This window comes from Ixodes scapularis, unplaced genomic scaffold, assembly GCF_016920785.2.
Source record: "Ixodes scapularis isolate PalLabHiFi unplaced genomic scaffold, ASM1692078v2 PGA_scaffold4__175_contigs__length_147842914, whole genome shotgun sequence".
NCBI classification, from domain to species: Eukaryota; Metazoa; Arthropoda; class Arachnida; order Ixodida; family Ixodidae; genus Ixodes; species Ixodes scapularis.
Genome location: NW_024609879.1, coordinates 101,417,705 through 101,436,552, shown reverse-complemented (window position 1 = coordinate 101,436,552; position 18,848 = coordinate 101,417,705). Strand labels below are relative to the sequence as shown.

The 18,848-nt window shown below is 40.4% G+C and overlaps 1 protein-coding gene across 1 annotated transcript in view; it reads left to right on the top strand.

The window, feature by feature from the left end:
* Positions 1-18,848, top strand: part of LOC8034786 (neuroendocrine convertase 2) — a 182,824-nt gene that overhangs the window by 145,154 nt on the left and 18,822 nt on the right. Inside the window, exon 6 of the mRNA XM_040206566.3 lies at positions 3,579-3,655. Within this exon, the coding sequence (XP_040062500.1) occupies positions 3,579-3,655 (77 nt within the window). The remainder of the gene's footprint in view (positions 1-3,578; positions 3,656-18,848) is intronic.

The following is an 18,848-nucleotide window of genomic DNA, read 5'->3' as shown; positions in this document are numbered from 1 at the left end:
CCCTCCACCGATACGGGGCCAGAGACAACGTAACCTAGATATAAGGCCGTAGTGGTGAATATTCGACGTCACCTACTGAGGGCCTGCGCGGGGACATTTATTGGACAACGCGAGTTCTATGTCAGCCTTTGGCTCTGACTCGCATTCTGACTTATTACACACAAGTTCCGGTCAAACGCCGACGTAGCCGTTGTGCCCAATGTATGCCCCACGCCTGCCCTCGGTAGGTGGCGTTGTCAAATTCAGCACTACAGCTTTCTGTCTACATGATGTAAACTAACGTTTCTTACGTACTTTATGCGGCTCGTCGGTAACTTCGGTTTCTCAGTGTATTGTGCTGATATTTACTACAGAGGTGCTACCATGCGGTGGAAGGACGGGGTGAAGATATCAGCGAATGAGCTTACCTTGTTCAAAAAAGAAAAAAAAAAGAAAAAAAAACTGTTTCGGGCTATCTGTCGTCGCATTCGCAGACGACGTCATGACCGGTCCATGGCCTCCGAGATCCCGAAGCGCGCGAACACTTCTTCGCGCGCGCGCTTCGGTAGCTCGGAGGCCATGACCGGTCTCGCTTAGTTGAATCTGCTGCCGACAGGTGCCGGAAGTGTCGATCGCGCCAGCAAAGACGCGCTCCGGCACAGCGAAGTTTCCGAAGCTCCTCTGCTAAGTTCGGCGCCGGCGCGCTCAACGCTTCCGACATCTGTCAACGGCAGGTTTAACTAGGCGAGCCCGGTCATCGCGTCGTCTGCGAATGCCGCGGCAAATAACCCGAAAAAGGATTATTTTTTTAAAAAAAGGTAAGTTTTTTTTGTTGGTTGATATTTTCATCCCATGCGGTTTCACCTTTGTAGTAAATCTCAGCGCGTTACGTTCAGAAACCGATTTTTGCAGGCCGTGTGAAGTGCATTAGAAGCTTTAGATTACATTTTGTATATTTCGTTCCAGCTTAAGTCCAGACGCAGCCGACGCTACGAGTTAACGAAACCAATCAAGCAGTGTCAAAAGTGCATGTCACTTGGCTTGTTTTGTTTATGATTGATTCAGCGGAGATAGAACACTAAAAAATATATGACGAAGACTCATGAGGTGTGCTTTAAACGATGTCAGATTGGTGCCATCCGCTCGTAGCGTCCAGTCCTGAAGAGTCACTAAACCCCTTGCTGCGATAGTTTTTTTTTTAATGGTTATAACTTAATCAATGAGTTCTAAGCATCCTAAGAAACCAGGTTTGTGCGCGACCAATTTCTTTATTGAAAAGAATATCAAAATATCGACACTAGATGGCGTCAGCGGCAGACCTTTGCTAAAGCCCCTACCCGTGCCCCTCCTCGTACGACCGCGCCCTCTGGTGTCTACGATTGTTCCGAGGAAATTGATTTTTTGATACGGATTTGAATAGATAAATTGGCCATGCATGAAAGTAATGTTTGGACTTTACTTTTAGGGTGCTTAGAGCCCATAGATTGAGCCGTCTCGGTGGCTCCGAGGCGAGAGTTAATTAACGGCCTACGGAACCCCAGGTGGCGGGTTCGAATCCCGACCGAGGTGTCCGCAATCTGACTAGGCTTATTGCGGAGAAGGCGCCGTGTAACCGAGCTTTCGGTTGCACGTCAAAAGATCCCCAGGTGGTCCAAATTAATCCTCAGTCCTCCGCTGGGGCGTGCCAGATGCCCGTCGTTGGTTTGGCACGTAAAACCCTCAAATTTGAATTTTTTTTAGAGCCCATAGATTGAGCTATGACCACAAATAGGCTATCGCAGAAGGTGGTTTAGCGTCCCCTTAAGGTTACACGAAGTATTGCTGGTGTTTTCAGATGGCTAGAGCATATTGTAAGCGGGTAAACTAGGAAAGGGAAGCACGGGGAAAGGTTTGAGATAACCTCCCGTACAGAAATGTCAGATATGGCAATATCATGAATTGCGCCAGTAAGATCCCATCCAGGTTGTTTATCTTTTCTTTTATATATATATAATACAATAAAAATACGGTTGGGTATAGTTGGTTCATGTCATTTAACAGGTTAAGAGCTGGAACTGAATAAATTCAGTTGTAAGTGGCGCCTGTCCTTGTACGTGTTTCTCGTTTCTTCCGTGTTCCATTCCGCGCTTTTAACTTTTCTTTGTTGAAGAGTTTACAGATTTCTTAAAAACTACACTAATACGGTCTGTGCAGGTGAGTTATAGGACCAAGGGAGAATACCATACAAAAATAATCATCTCAATAATTGTAAAAATGAACTAAAATTGGTAATTAACAATTTAGTCGTCAAAATAGATATGGCTTCAAACGAACAGCAATTGCTGAGCGTCATCGAAAACTTCTAAATAGGTAAATTTAATAGAAATTTGGGGCATGTGGAAAATGCGCGGCGGTGCGCTCATGGCACCACTCGTGCAATCAGGGGCCGTGCTTACCGGGACTCTACATGTTCGCGGACTATAAATGTTTAAAAGTTGAATGTTTAGGCTATGCGGACTATCTACGCGTGCGACTATACACGTTATGTTTTTGTTTTTTTTTGTTTTTTTACAAAATCGTGTATTATACATTGTGCGGACAATTCACAGGGGCGGACTAGACATGATTTGTTTTTCAGTCGTTTATACCTTTCTACTTTTCATAACTTCGAGGCTATTCCCGGTTAAACTGGTGGTGAGAGCCGCACTTTTTCTTCGTCGCACGCACTGAGTCACAATCTCTATGGCGTCAAATTGTGCGCTAATAAAGTACTATACCTATAAAATATTTGTCAATACGTGTTTTGTGTAATAATGTAGTGTATGCGGACTATGCACTAGGTGTGGACTATCTAAAGGATTCTTTTTAATGAAATCGGCCCCTGTGGAATATACATCGGGTGTTGACTATTTGGCAAACACTTTTCTTTTTCTTCTTTGCCTGAATTGGCTCCGGCAGACTTAACGCTGGGAGCTGATTATAGACCGGAAAATACGGTGCTATACACCATGTGGCGCGAAAACAGCGCCCGCGCGGTTATTTCCGCCTTTTATCGTCCACGCTTTCGTGCCAACAGCCTTGCACGAGTGTTAACTTTAGCGTAGCACTGCGCATGCCACGCGTCTCATAATGTTTTTAAAATACTCATATTGTGGGTTTTGATGATGCTTAGCAAGTTTTTATTAGAAACCACATGTCTATTTCCCTCATTAAAACTGTAATAACAAATTTTAGTTAATTATTCCACTTATTCCACTTATTGTGACGATTTTATGACAACATTACATTCCCCTGACCGTGCAACTTACCTGACCAGAGTAGTGCAGCTTTCTACGGGTTTTTAAAAAAACATTTTTGAAGCCTATAATAATACCCTGTATAGCCATATATTATACAGTATGTAGCCATATATGGCCATACACTGTATATACTATATACTGTATACAGTATGTGGCCATATACGGAATTTCTTTACGTACTGTTACGTCACTATCGTGTTCCTTTGGAATCTCTAGAAGCATTTTAGAGTAAATAACCGCGACTGGGCATATTCATTTTGAGATACCGTCAATAGCGTAGAGCCGTGTCAATCACTGCATGTTGCATCACCTTATTTTCAGAATGCCAAGGCCAGTTACGACTTCAGTAGCAACGACCCCTTCCCCTACCCCAGGTACACAGACGATTGGTTTAACAGGTAAGGCACTGCGCTCATCTTCGTTTGACTCAATGTGTATTTGTGGAAATGTAAAATGCGTTCCTACTATCGAAAACCTGCTGTTTCAGGCAGGAATAAGACCCGAAGGTAGACATACGCTATCTGTTATTATACAGATAAAAATCTCAATTATGCGTTGACTTAGACGGTATACAAAGCTGAAAGATTACTCTTAAAAGTAATCAAGTTATGGGCTTTGTTACTCGAGCTGCAATGTAACAAATGACAAAGTCCCGTAAAGGGTGCGACAATGTTAGTGCAAACAAGCGATTCCCGTATTTGCTTTTCTTCAAGAATCAAAGGGCTGTAATAAAAGCTACTATATAGAAGAGCGAACACTGGAGAGGAGGTCGCCTCCTCTCCACCGTTCGTTCTGTTAGAATGGAAAGAGGTGGGAGGAGCTACCCCTGAACACTTAACCCGTCACCAACCATAGTATGATAGAAAGTAGTCATTTGGGGCACTAACCTATGCGGTAAAATTTGATGCCCGCATATGCCCTTTCGAAGGAAAATGCGAAGAAGCGTTCATGTTGTGTTCGCGCTAAGAGTGTCAAGCAGTGAACATGCTTTCAAGTGTGTCTTGTCACCGTTACAGCTAACCACAAGAAGTAACTGGGTTACGTTCCTAGTAAATCTAATATATCTCATGACTACATGGTACATTTGGGGTCGTGTCCACACGTGGCATATTCATGTTGTTTAAAGAATGTAAATTCTTGTATGTTTCAACATAACACTAGAAAGTGCAAGTGACGTGATTTACGATTTGCTCTAGAGTCTAGACATTCAACTATGTTATCGTTAAATATGTTTTTTTTTTTTAAATTGGCATACATTTAAAAAATATTTAGTTACTTAAGGTGTAAATACATTGCATCTCATTGATGATGAGTTAAATCTAATTCGGTTTTAAATTGATTTCAGTTTAGAAATGTGAACCTACCAAGAAAAAAGCTCTAAAGTTTGATTACGTATCTCAACAACAAGAAAATGAACGATGCGTCGTTGTTGATAAACTGTCTCGCTGATGGTGAAGTCAATTTTAGGCTTTTTTTTTTTTTTTTTGAAATCTGAAATGCGATATTTTAGTACGAGAATATTGTGCTTTAGATAGTAGCATCGCTGTTGATAAATTATGTTGCTAATGATTACAACAATTTTAGGTGTTTTTAATATAAATTACAATATTCTAATAGAACCTGATTCTGCTTCAGTTTGTTTGTAAACAACTCATAAGTTTTTTTGGTGAAGATACGTCAAGTAGATTTAATTCAAACCGTTGTTTGATGCCATATATATATATCCACGCTCGCGCCAGCTACACGCAGGCGGCACTATTGTTACAGTGCCTGGGGTCCGATTAGTGTTATTGTGAAAGAGAGGGCGCCGCAGCTTACGCGTAATCAGCCAATGAGACATTTTTGATCACCCGTTCCCGAGTTCACAATCGGATAGTGTTTTGGTAAAGACGTCTCACGAACATACAAATATTGAGAGAGATCTCGCGGCCTCTGACCTGGCAGACATCGGTTCTCCTTCATTCACCGGTCGGTGTCAGCTTTTGTAGGGTAGCAGAACAACTTGAAATTAGCAAACGAAGCCCGGGTTTTCAGTAGCTTCCAACGTGAAAGACAGACGATCACAATTTAATGCTGCGTCCGATCTCACTCCGCCGCGGTGCTCGGTTTGTAGCAAAAGATCAACATGTTTTTTCTTTCAGCTCTGTTAGCAGAAAATGTTTTCTTGTTGTTTTTTTTTGTTTTTTTTTTTTTGTTTTTTTTTCTACGCGTCTCCGATTGGTCTGTTTAGCGTCCTAAATGGCGTCGCAAGGGTCACCGGTGATTGTTACCGGCTGTCAGCACGCTGGTGGTCGGTTGTAAAAGCGCCGGCGAAGAAAAGAAACAGACGTAGAAATCGCTGTCGTCGCAGCGTCCCAACTCCCGGCGGATGGAATTTCCGTTGAGCGGTCAGTTACAAAGCGAGACGCAAAAGAACGGGCGTCTACCGTATCCGCATCCTTTGCTACGCCACCACCAGGATCGCTGCGATCCGTAGCATTTCGCAGGTGTGACGTCACCATCTCTAACTCGATTGATCCAAATAAAGACTTGACAAACGAATCAGTTGGGCACGTTTCCGAGGCACCATAGCGCACTACACTTCGTTTTATACGTTGTGTACAACACCTTCAGAGTCGTCTCATTTGCGCGAAATCGCGTTGTATATCCTAAGGACCAATGTATAAACATTTATACTTAGTTCAAAAGTGAGCGCATTGGTGAAGTTAAATAAAACAGAAAGAATAAACATAGGGACGGACAGAACAGCACCTCTTTCGAAAGAGGTACTGTTCTGCCCGTCCCTATGTTTATTTTCTCTGTTTTATATAAACATTCGCAATGGTACCTTTTGGTAATTAAACATAAGGAAGATACACAAAAAAAAGGGGGGGGGGGGCGGACAATGAATACTTTCAAGAATTCATCAGGATCAAACTCCGAGGTCGGTTGCTTGGGACAAGACATGAAAGCTCACGTGAACGAATTAAGTACAAAACGAGCGTCTTGATAACGGTAATTAAACATGAGGAAGATACATAGAAATGGGGGACGGACAACGAAGACTGCGTTGTCCGTCCCCCCTTTCTATGTACCTTCCTCATGTTTAATTACTGTTACCAACACTCTCGTTTTGTACTTTTTGGATCGGTGAAACTACCTGTGCCGTTTATTGTAACCAGTAATGACGCATATGCATTAAAAGGTTTTACAAACTGGATAACAATTGTCATAGATATATTTCTCGTTTGTTTTGTAGAAAATAACGAGGCTTTATTATATATAGATGCAGAGTATTTTATGAGAATTTCGAACACAATTGAAGCAACAATTTGAAATGATAAAAATGTCTGGACCATGTCTGTCCCCGTTTTCTTAAAAAAAAATGATGAACCACATATTTATTCCGCACGGCAGTTGCATAAATTTAAGTTAAACTAAAAGACACCAGAAAATCAATTCAGACGGTGGGGTTATTTAATTCGATTTTAGAAGCAATATAAAACTGGCTTTTCCAGCGTTTTTCTTTCTTTCTTTTTTGTAGCTTCCTGTATGTTTAAAAAGGCGTATTTGGGTAAATCGATAGTTAAGAAGACTGCATTTGTTAATATTTTTATTAAAATTTGAATTTGCATATACCAAAATCATTTGGTCTGTTTCATATGGGTTGAATTGGCAGGTTTGTAAAGCTGCTGGTTGCTTTGCGCTTCGTTCCCTCTTTAAAAGATTATCGATTCACTTTGTCCGGTAGCTATCTATTATTTATTTATTTCATAATACATTGAAGGCCCCGTTACAGGGCATTACAAAAGATAGGGGACACTAAAAGTTTCAATGGAAAAACAGATATACAAGCTCGTGAGCAGCAACACAATGAATGACAAGCTGAACATTTCAATATAGAACATAGTAATACAAATCCGTGAGCAGCAATAAAAATACAAATAAACACAAAAAAATAAGTAAATGAAGGGCACGATATTAACATGTTAAGACTCAGCATTGTTTGCACAGGGATCTAAATGTTCACCTAGTAGCTTTTTAAATACGTCCATATTATTAGTTGTAACTATGTTATCAGGTAAAGCATTCCATTCTAAATTGTCAAAGGAAGAAAAGAATTGGCGTAGGAGGTGGTGGAGGCAAATATAGGCTCTATTTTACAGCTGTTGTCTAGTCTTGGGGAAAACGAAATGGGACGTGGGAGTAAAATTTTCCTAAGCGTAGGGTTGTGGTGGTAGATCTTGAAAAACTGCGTCAATCGAGATATCTTCCTTCTTAAAGCGGGCTCAGAAAGATTCGCTCGCTCTCGCAAACCAGAAACACTAGTGTAAAAAGAATAATCAGAATAAATCAATCTTAAACCTCTGTTTTGCACACATTCTAGTTCTCGTTTAAGGTAGCTTTACCACGGGGACCATACGGATGCAGCGTACTTTAGCTTGGGGCGGACTAAATTTAGGTATGCGATCTGTTTCACTTTAGGGGGGCGAGTTTTAAGTTCCTTCGTAGAAAACCCAGTGTGCTATTTGCCTTAGCGATTATGTGATTAATATGAGTGGCCCATGTTAAATCGCTTGTTATATGAAGACCAAGATATTTGTAGGTTAAAGCACTACTGAGCACAGTGTCGTTAATATTGTGGGTGTAAGAAGATAGTGACAAATACGAGAACAGGTCAGCACTTTGCATTTATCAAAGTTCAACGGCGTCTTCCACGTGTCACACCAATGAGCAATTGATGATAAGTCGGTTTGCAGGGATGAATGATCGTCAGTATTCGTGATTGTGCGATAAATTCCGCAGTCATCTGTAAAAAGGCGGATGATGGAAGAGACACAGAGAGGGAGATCATTAATGTAGATTAGAAAAAGAAGTAAGTCCGTGTACGCTTCCTTGAGGGACGCCTGATGTTACGTTAGTTCGAGATGACTCCGAGTTATTTGCGACGGTGTATTGAGAGCGACCAGAAAGAAATTTCGATATCCAGGCCATGATAAGGGGATCAATTTTAAAATAATGAAGTTTGGTCAAAAGACGATTATGAGGTACCCTATCGAAGGCTTTTGCAAAGTCAAGGAAGAGGGCATCGACATGTTTTTTTATGTTCAAGGTTAGAGTGAATGTTATGTACGAATTCTAAGAGTTGCGTTTCACATGATAGTCCTTTCCTAAATCCATGTGGATTAACGTTGAGAAGGTTATTGGACTCAATATATTTTATGACGTTTGAAAATATGATGTGTTCAATAATTTTGGATGGGGTACTAATGAGCGATATGGGGCGATAATTAAGAGGTGAATTTTGATCCCCGGACTTGTGAACAGGGATAACACGGGAGATTTTATGGTCAAGGGGAATGTAACCAGAAGCAAGGAATTCAGGGAAAATGTCAGACAGGAAGAGAGATGATATGTGTTTCGTGTTTAATAAAATCTTGGAATTGATGAGTTCATCCCCTGTACTTGAGGTAAGTTTCTGATTGTGAAAGGTTTTTAAGACGCTAAACGGGTTGATAGCAATAGTTGATAGTGCTTTATAACGACATTTTCTTTAGCTAGTTTGGACTCATCTCAAAAAGGAAGGCACATATGGGCGATTATTGGTTTCTTGTTCTTAAATTACGTGGTACGTAAACGCACGCCCAAGTACTTAACCCGCATATTTTGATTCAGCGTTTGATACCGTCTATACTGGCGCTGAAACTAAATTTAAACAAATTGTGATAAATCAAGTTTTTGTTTTACTTACGTGGATGTTAAAATGCGGTATACTCTATCCCTCAAGTTTTACGCAACGTAGCTCCACAAAATTCTGAGTCTTCTCAGACATTGTGGCCATGAAATACGTTTCTAAAGCCACGCTGCTGCACCTGTGACTCTCACAACGCTTCGCAAAAGTCTTGTGAAGAAGCATATTAATGTAGACTCCAGTAAACTTTGAATATAGCTAGTTCTTTTTTATAACAAATTCGTTTATTTTTATTTTTTATTTTTATCTCAAAATTCCCCAATTGTCAACGTTTCTTAGATCTGGGATACCGATACTAAACGTTGTATAACATTTCCTTTTATCTAAAAAGTATCTTCCAAGAAATATAAGCCTGTTGCAGGTAAAGAAATTCCGAACAAGCTCCCCTCTCCACGTACCTTCTCCCCACTTCCAGCTTCTTTGTACGAACTTCGGCACATGTGAACAAAGAGGAACTATGTGAACAAAGAGGATTTTAGGCTGATCTTCGAAAAGTAGCTTTTGTCCTCATCGTGAATGATCTTTTGTGTCAAAGTTTATTCAAAGAAACCTCATTTCCCTCCTGCTTTGCCAGCGGAGGTAGCGCTAAAAGTGGTAAAAGGACCTTCTTTTATTTTTTTTTCTTGGGGGGGGGGGGGGGTGCGTGTTTTGTATTACTTGGATGGAAGAGCGCGGTTATACAGTCACACTCACAGGCACACAAGAAAGAAAGACTCACAGCGCTGACTAACAACTCAGTGATATATTTCTCCTTCCTCAAATCGTCACCTTCTTCTCCTTCGCCGTTAAAGAGATTTTAAACGTTTTAAACACAGAAACCAAATAGCCCATAAACATAAATAAATAAATAAATTACAAATAAAAATAAAAGAAAAAATTAATATAAAAATTAATACGTTTTAAAATTTTTAAATATTAATAAAAAATTTTAAATACAAAAATTTAAACTTAGAAATAAGAATAAAATTAAGAAATAAACATAAAAAATAAACGAAAATTACCCATCACTATTGGTATTTTGATGTTATCTCGAGATAAAGCAATTTTTTCTTTGATAAAGCTAAGGATGGGGCACTGACGCATTGCTTGTACAACATGACTATTGTTTCAGCTTCGATAACCTAGCTCATGTCAGCTGATTACCACTTCTGGCAATGACAGTGCAGTTTCTCAAGTGTGCTGAGCACCCGCAGTCCCGGCAATGGATGCCTAGGTTACCTGAGATTGCTCTGTTTATGGAATGATGTTCTTGTAACCGGTCATTCAGACACTCCCGGATTGCCCGACATACTGTTTACCGCATGAGAGGGTTATCGCATAAACCACTCCTTCAGAACACGGAACAAAATGGCCGTGATGCTTTTTTATACAACCTAAGGTTCTGTCGGAGGATGATTTGACTTTTTTAGATTAACTAGAACTGGCACGTAGCCAGGATTTTGTTTCGGGCAGGGGGGGAGGCGGGGCCCGGTTACCATGGGCTCCCCCCCCCCCCCCCTTCCCCTGGCTACTTGCCTGAACTAGAGAGCTTGTCTGGAGTAGGCAACCACGTAAACATCACTACGTTGATGTTTACGTGGTTGCCTACCTTTAAATACCAAAAGAATAATTTTGAATATAAGCCTCAATCGCTGGCCTTTGGTTTCGGTTCCTTTTCTGACATTGGGTTAAATCGGGATTTTTAATTTTCTGAAGGAGTTTTTTTGTGACAGATAATAATAAGTGAATAGGGTACCCCACTGATAGTAGCCTAGCTATCTGCGCGCCAAGGCTAGTTTTTAAAAAATGCGGGCATGACTTTTTGATGAAATTTTTGAGGCACAAGTTAACTACACCCCTCTTAACTAACTTGGAGTGCGCCGATTGATAATGGAGGAGTAGCTTTTTTACCCTCGTAGCATAGGACCAACATTCTGATGAGATAGAAAAATACAGTCTGAGGTCTAAGAACCTTAGGGACTCTTCAACCGGAAGCTCATGGGTTATGTCAAAAGGATCCAAACAATTCTTTTTTTTTTTCAAATCGAGGGGACATTGGATACGGTACTTGAAATGTCGTTTCTATCAAGGGCCAAGAAAATAAAAAAAAATTCAATACATAGCGGAACACTTTCACAACTTTTGAAGTGTCAAAAGACCGTTGTAGTATTTTGTCTTGATTTTCTAAGTATAGGTCACTAAAACGAGGTGCAATACAGGATCCAATGCAAACACCTTTCGTTTGTCAGCAGATGTTTCCATCCCACGTGGTGTAAGCAGCTTTTAGGTACACTGTAAGCAATTCAAGAAAACCAATTTGGGGCATTCCTGAAGCATTTCGGAAAGCGATAATGCCGAAAGGGTCAACGCAGGTTTCAATGCACATTAAAAATCATTCTTGGGGTATAGCATAATGCAAGACTTTGATGTCGATGGAGAAGGCCTTAAAATCACTGTTGTGCTCATTTAAGAACCTTACGACTTCATGTGAGTTGTTTAACAAGAAAGGGTCGTCAACTGTTAGCCAATTGAACTTCTCTTGTAAAAATAAGACCACAGACTTCTGCCACATCTTCATTTTTTTCTTTCTTTCTTTTTTATACAACCTAATTAGGTTCTATAAAAAACATCACACCCGTTTTGTTCCGTGCTCTGATGGGATGGTTTATGTAATTCCCCTCTCATGCGGTACACGGTATGTCGGGCAAACGGGGAGGTGTCTGAATGACCGGTTACGAGAACATCACTATAAGATAAACAGAGTAATCTCAGGTAACCTAGGAATCGATTGCCGGGACTACGGGTGCTCCGCAGACTTCAGAAACTGCGCTGTTATTGCCACAAGTGGTAATCAGCTGACACGAGAGGTTATCGAGGCAGAAAAAATAGTCAGGTTGGACAAGCCCCATCCTTAGCTTTATCAAAGAAAGAATTAAATTATCTCGAGATAACATCAAAATACCAATTGTGACGAATAATTTTGTCTAATTCTTCTTTGTGTTTTTTTTTTTATTTTAATTTTTATTAAATTTTTATTTTTTGTATTTTTATTAAATTTTTAAATAAAAAAAAATCATGATTTTTATTTTAGACTTATTTTGACTTTTATTTTAGTTGTCATTTATTTACTTATTTATTTACGTATTTATGTTTATTGACTATTTGATTTTTGGTGTTTAAGAAACTTAAAACGTTCTCTTTGACGGCGAAGGAGAAGAAGATGACGTTATGACGAAGAACAAATATATGTTGAACCAACTCGCCTGCATCGCCACATAACAAATATATCACTGAGTTGTTAGTCAGCGCTGCGAATCTGTTGTCTTTCTTGTGTGCCTGTGGGTGTGACTGTATATCCGCGCTATTTCATCCAAGCATGAATTACCAACTAGCCCAAGCCTCCGTATCATCAAGCGTCTTTTGTATTAACCACATCATGCACACTGCGCGATACTGTTAACGCAAAAACGACGTCGGCGCTTTTCCGCATTTTACACCGTCTATACTCCGTCTCATCCTACAATGGACTAAAGCCCAATCCTACAGACCGCCAAGTCCAATCACGAGCTTGTTAGACACCATGTGGTATATTTTCTCCGTCGTACGTATCAGTGCTCCAACAAGCGTCATGCGGAGGCCAGTTTTTCGTCTGCTTATGGAGCCCTCGCGGCGGCTCCGTCTCCTTGCTACTACTGAAGACTATTGAAGGGATTAAATACTTTCTGGAAGCGATGGGACGAAGAAATTCCGGGATTAGAACCAATGGTCATTAAAGAAATGAAGATGAGTCAGATCAAGTGCTCGACACACGTACACAAAGATTGGATTGGATTGTTATGGCTAAAAAGAAACGAGTATATTTCAGTTTTGCCTGCGCGCCCTCCAACTTCTCCAAGCAATTGACATGTTTACGAAATATGGCAAGAACGTTTATGAAACTAAATACCATGTACCTTCACTTCACCAATATAAAATAGCGCGCTATCATAATAGAGAGCCATATGCGTTAGATTAGTGCTCTTCGTACTCTGCGTATGGGAATTTCTCTCGCGCACTCTTTTGCAATGCGGATGGAAAGTTTTCTGAGGTAGTGCTCCGCCCGCCAGCCTTCGGGGCCCTAGTCCATCGCAGGGTGAGACGGAGTATAAAGTGCATCAAAATTTACCACTTGGGTTAATGCACCAATTGAAAACTTTTCACCACTTTTGATGACAGTCCTTCAGTGCGGAGAGAAACAGAGAGCGAACCGGCGATGGCTCGTTCGTGCCAACAGTGTCGCGGAGCGTACGATTAGCAGACGTAAATTTCTAACCTGCGGAAAACTAAAACTGAACCCGTTGGAACATTGCCACAATGTTTAGATAAACTATACGTACTGATCTGAAAACTTTGGAAGTTTACGCTCTAGTAATTTTTCCCCCTCAATGAGGAGCAAAATAAATTGAAAATAAATAAGAAGTTAAAAAAAAAAAACATGTTATAAAAGTGTTGATTGTTTTAAAGCAGATGTAACACACTTCGCGTGGTGTTGCCATTATGCAAACTAATACGATTGATGGTGTGTCCAATCCTGCATTTTTTTAGACGGGGCCGTGGGGTTTTATGAAAGATACACGCAACCAGGGACTTTGCCCCGAAGCCACGTCCATTGTTCTTCGAGCGATCTGATTGGTTGACTCCTGACATTGGCTGCGCTCCTCTGGGGCTTCGATTTGTCCCTAGGGAAAGCATTCTCACATAGACTGACGAAAAGATTCCATACCAGGTAACCTCAGGGACGAGGTATTCCAACGTCTCGTCGTGCGAGCGCATTTATCAAAGATCCCATCAACATCCAATAAGGGATGCCACTCTTTCGTCAGATGCGCCCGCCAAATATTACGTTTATAACCACGTATCTTTGGCGCTTCTCCCGGCTCGTAGCGCCAGTAGGAGTTATGCAATCAAGCCAATATGGTCACTGATAGCAACCCTAATTTAATGAAGAATGTCGTCTGATTATATCACACGTTTATGGGCGGGAGGCTAATGCTGCGGTTTTGGCTACGTTACCTTCGAAAAAGTTATACTTCTGAAACATATTTTGTGTCGTATTTTACGTAATTACACGCGGTAATTCAATATCAGATAGTATGGACGCGATCCTTGAAGTGTTGACGATATTTTATGAAGTAAATAGAACCTAAAACACTTTGTAATGCCACGGATGATTGCTCTTTCATCCTTTCAAAATTTCTTGGTTCGTTGACCTCTTGTAACCCATCCCATCCGCGATATGGATATAGGTTTCAATATTTACACTGCTTCGACTGTTTTTAAAATTAAATTATGTTTGTCTTTATTTTTGACAATTTTCTTTTATCCGCCGCCCGCTGATGAGTTTGTTTATTTTTCTTTTTAATGCGTATGTGCTTATTCGGAGCTATGTATACAAATAGACGTACTCCACAGGTATAATTATTGTTGAGCTCTTCTTTCAACCACGCCTTAACCAAAGTCAGCTGTAAAGTGACATAATATGTACAATACTTGCGACGACCGTAATGCTTCGGGGGTGGCCATCTTGACTTCCTCAAAGTTTCCTGATCACTATTAACACTGTCCTTTATCACACATCGGCATTGAGGCTACAATGTGTTCGCAACTCAACGTCGCTCTCCCGACACTAAAAAACGGAGGGCGATGAAACGTAGATCATCGACCCTTTTTGGCGAGAAGGCGCACATAATCTGTCGAGATTTCAATGTGACCAACCTTTTGACTTGCGCACTTTGCTTGTGGCTTGGCGAAATTACCCCTCGCGAACGAGGGAATAGTTCCCGCTAGGTAAAACATTACAAATAAAAGCAAAACACGTGTAACCTTCTAAGATTGTGGGGACAGCGAAAGTTTTACGAAACAGCGGCTTATAAAACGACCTGCGACAAAAATTCTCAAACGCGTGATCGGTTAGATGGACGCCCAGATGCATGAAAACACAATTCAACCAACAAATGTTTCAGCACAGCGGCCTTCACATTTTATTCCCTATTACGTTACAGAAAAAGAAGAAACCTTGTTCATTTTTTTATTTATTCGTTTTACTTCAAAGGCATCTAGCGATCTCTACAAAGTGGTGAGACTTGGAAAATGATAAAAGCCGTGTTTATACATTGTGCGTAAACAAAAGTCATATCAAATAGTGACAGATATCTCGATTTTATGCCTGCACGTATACATATATAAATCAAATTTATAACAAGTTAGCTCTACAGCTATAGAGACGCAACGACGTTAAAGCAGACGAAAAGCGGAAGACTTAATATAATTGTTTCGCTTTCATAACTAATCTTAATCTTCAAGATCAAATTTTCACATTAATCTTTAGCGAAAAAAAAAATATGTGTGTTTTTTATGGTATAACGTAAGGGAAGGAACACGGATTTATTATTGTTAAGAAAAACTCGGACCAACACGGAATATTCGGGCGGTTGTTACGCGATAAGGAAAATTAATTATTTGAGTCTCGTTTTCAAGGTTGTATACGGAAATTATATAAATTTAAATAAAAACTAATAAAAGCTGCAACAATAAAAAAAACTAATAAATTCGTCGCGTTTTTTTTTCCGCTTGTTCGCTTGTTTTTATTTTTGCAGTTTCTCAGGAAGGAATAGACAGAAAACATGTGGCACACTGCGCTCGCGCTACGAAGCTGCGGCGAAAAAAAAAAAGAATTACGTGCGAAAAAAAGCATGACGTCAATACCCTTTGTGGCGTCACGAATTATTTATGTAAGGTACACACACGTTATTTTGAAGCCCTGGTCTTACGGTGATCTCCTTCGTAATGCAGGATCTTTTATTAGATTATTTTCTTTTTTTTTTATATTACGTAAAAAAATAAGAAAAAGGAAAGGGAAAAAACAAAAATACGAACGAGAAAAAACGCTTCTCCAGATGGCTTGAGGAGGCTATAGGAAAGCTAGTAATCACAAATGATGTGATCGGTTTCTAGAGAAACCTTTTTGTAAAGATAATAGCCTAGCCGAGTTGTGTTGGAGTAGTCCCTGTTTCCTTTTGAAGCGACAAATTTCGAGATCTCCTTTAATCTGAGTCCCAATTTTCTTTTGAATTCTTTCAACGCCTTACACACTTCGTAGTTGCAGAACCTAAAGCCCGCGATAGCGAGAATATGAAGGCGGACTAGTGTGTTAAGAGGAAACGATAGTATTGAAAAGGCAATAATACGATTATTCTAGCAATTACTACGTAAGACGTTATAAAACAAATACAGAATTACTTCAAAAACAATTGATTATAAGTCATCTGATTACTTGTAACAATTGCGTGCAACTCTTTTGAAGCAGCGATAGCCTTTAACGTAGCTCAAAATAGTTCACGCCGAGCATGACGTCACCACACGCACCATGTCCTAACGTCACATGACATCACGTCACCGTGTGACGCCATGAGCTCACGTGACCAGTGACGGCGCGTAATATGATGACGTCACGTGACGTTACAGAGTTACGTGGCACCCTCATGTCACGTGCATCACCAAAAAATACGATTGATTTTTTTTTTTAAGGTGAAAGGTACATGTTTTTTCTTTCTTCCAGCTTTCAAAATTCCACCTTTAAAATAAGACTTCTTTTCGTTACTATTATCATGTCTATTTTTTTTACTGCAATTTTGTAACGATTCTAGCGAAACTTCGTTTAAAATCGCTCGTCGCTTATGCATGAGCTCTTCTATAACTGTACCGTAACCGATAAAAAAACAGTAAAAAAGGCGGAAAGCTTTGAAACACGAAACGCGGTTCGATATGCAATTCGGAAAATGGCATTCTTTTTTTTTTTTCTTTTTTTTTTTTGTACTTTTAGGGTTCGGAGGTATTACATAGGGAAAAGGCAAAATATAACATAAATATATGACAAACGCAACACTATTTTTAAAAGAAATGCAGTAAAACCTTGAAGCATTCAAGGTTTACATGCTACCGCTTCGCGTTACAACCGATTTGAAAGCCGACGCCAGTTTTCGCAAGGGGTTCGACGGACGGCAACCCCTTTTCAGAAACTGAAACCTCGCTTTCCAAGCTTAGGTTACAAAAGGCAATCGCTTCCGAGAAAAATAAAATAAAATAAAATAAAAAGAAACATGACGCCGGTAGCAAAGTTTAGTAGGTCGTTTTGCATTGAAATGGCGATACCCGATACTCTGCCGACGCCTCTGCAACATGCATCGTACCTGCATTTTTTTTTTTTTTACAGCGACGCTGTAAAGCATGTCGGATTTCTGGAATTGTTTCGTGTCGTCGTCCTCACGAAAAAAAAGAAAAAAAAACCTTCAGCGATTAAAGCGAAACGTGCATATCACGCGTACAACATACAGCACAGCATTCGTTTCAATAAAGAACAAGCACGAAACAAGCATCCGAACCAGATAATTGATCATAAGGCGCTCCTGATAACAATGCGAAGCACGTGCGCTCACCGCATGCGTTTCGCGGTAATGATTACTGTTGCGCAAGCTGCCGCGGCGAAGGCAGTTTGCGACGCGAGGAGTGACGTCATTAGAGCCTTTCGTTAATAAAAAAAAAAAACGTTTTGGTACAGTACGTTTACTTGTCTTTCGTCAATCATTTGGCATATACCCTTTTGCTGATTACAAGCATGAACTGCCACTTGCGTCCAAAGTGAATTCCGGTCGGGCCGTCTTTGGAAGCCTCTTGAGCTTGCTTATGTCACCAATGCTAGAAAGTATAAATGCTACACGGACAACAAAGTTGGAGAATTAACGAGGGCCTCCTGCTGTACAATATTACACCGTGGAGGAGACAAGAAAGTTTCCAAGAATGCTTGAACAATTTTAACAAATCTCGCACTCCTTCGTTCTTTTGGCGTTCACCTGGAGAATTGGGTGTTAAACGTTCCATCTACGTTTCAAGCAGCGGTGCTAAGGAGGCGTTTGTTCATTCTCTTTATAAACCGAAAGTTCTCAGGGACGTCAAAGACTGGAGCACCACCTGGTGACGTTTGCCATAAAAGGGTCTATAGTGCAGTAAGCAATTGCTGCAGATGATACCAGAGGTTCATTCTAAGAAATGCCTGCGCGTCTACTTCCCCACAAAACACTCGAAGAGCCAATCTCTGCGATCTACGAAATCAACTCAGCGAATGATGACGCGGAATATCTGTTTCGACCTCAAAATGAAGTCTGCGCTGTGGCTTTACGCAATGCAAGCATGACGCTTTCCATTGCGTAATGCCACAACGCGCACTTAGTTAATTTTTAGGTCTAAACGGGTGTTCCGCCTCATCATTCGCTGTGCTGATTTCGTAGATCGCAGAGATTGGCTCTTTGAGTGTTTTGCGGGTAAGTAGGCGTGCAGGTATTTCTTCGAGTGTTCGGTGTCTAACCACCTTCAGAACGTGGATTAGAGTCCCTACATTTTTTTTATCGCTTCGCGATTTAAATCTTTAAATCTGTTTTTGGTTTGTTTGGTTCCCAATTGACTCAGTGCACAAAAGACCTGCTGGTTGTTTCTGGGCACGTGAAAATAAAGATTATTATTATTATTATTATTATTAATATAATTATTATGCCTCCTTCTTACGCCCAAACCTCAATTGATTGGAATCGCCTTCCCTCAGTCACATAGTTATAATTATTAACACCGCTTACTTTAGACTTGCAGTTACTAATTTGTTGAATGATGTTTCGTGCTTGTTTTGTATTCTCGCCTTTTTTATGTTTATGTTACAGTGCACAGCCCTCTGCAATGCCCTGCGCTGCTTCCGAGGTTGCACGATTACCCAATAAAAATGCTGAACCGGGAACTAGACAAGAAGCGAGAACCTAACAGCCACACCCCGCATTGCTTAAATTGTCAGTGACTAC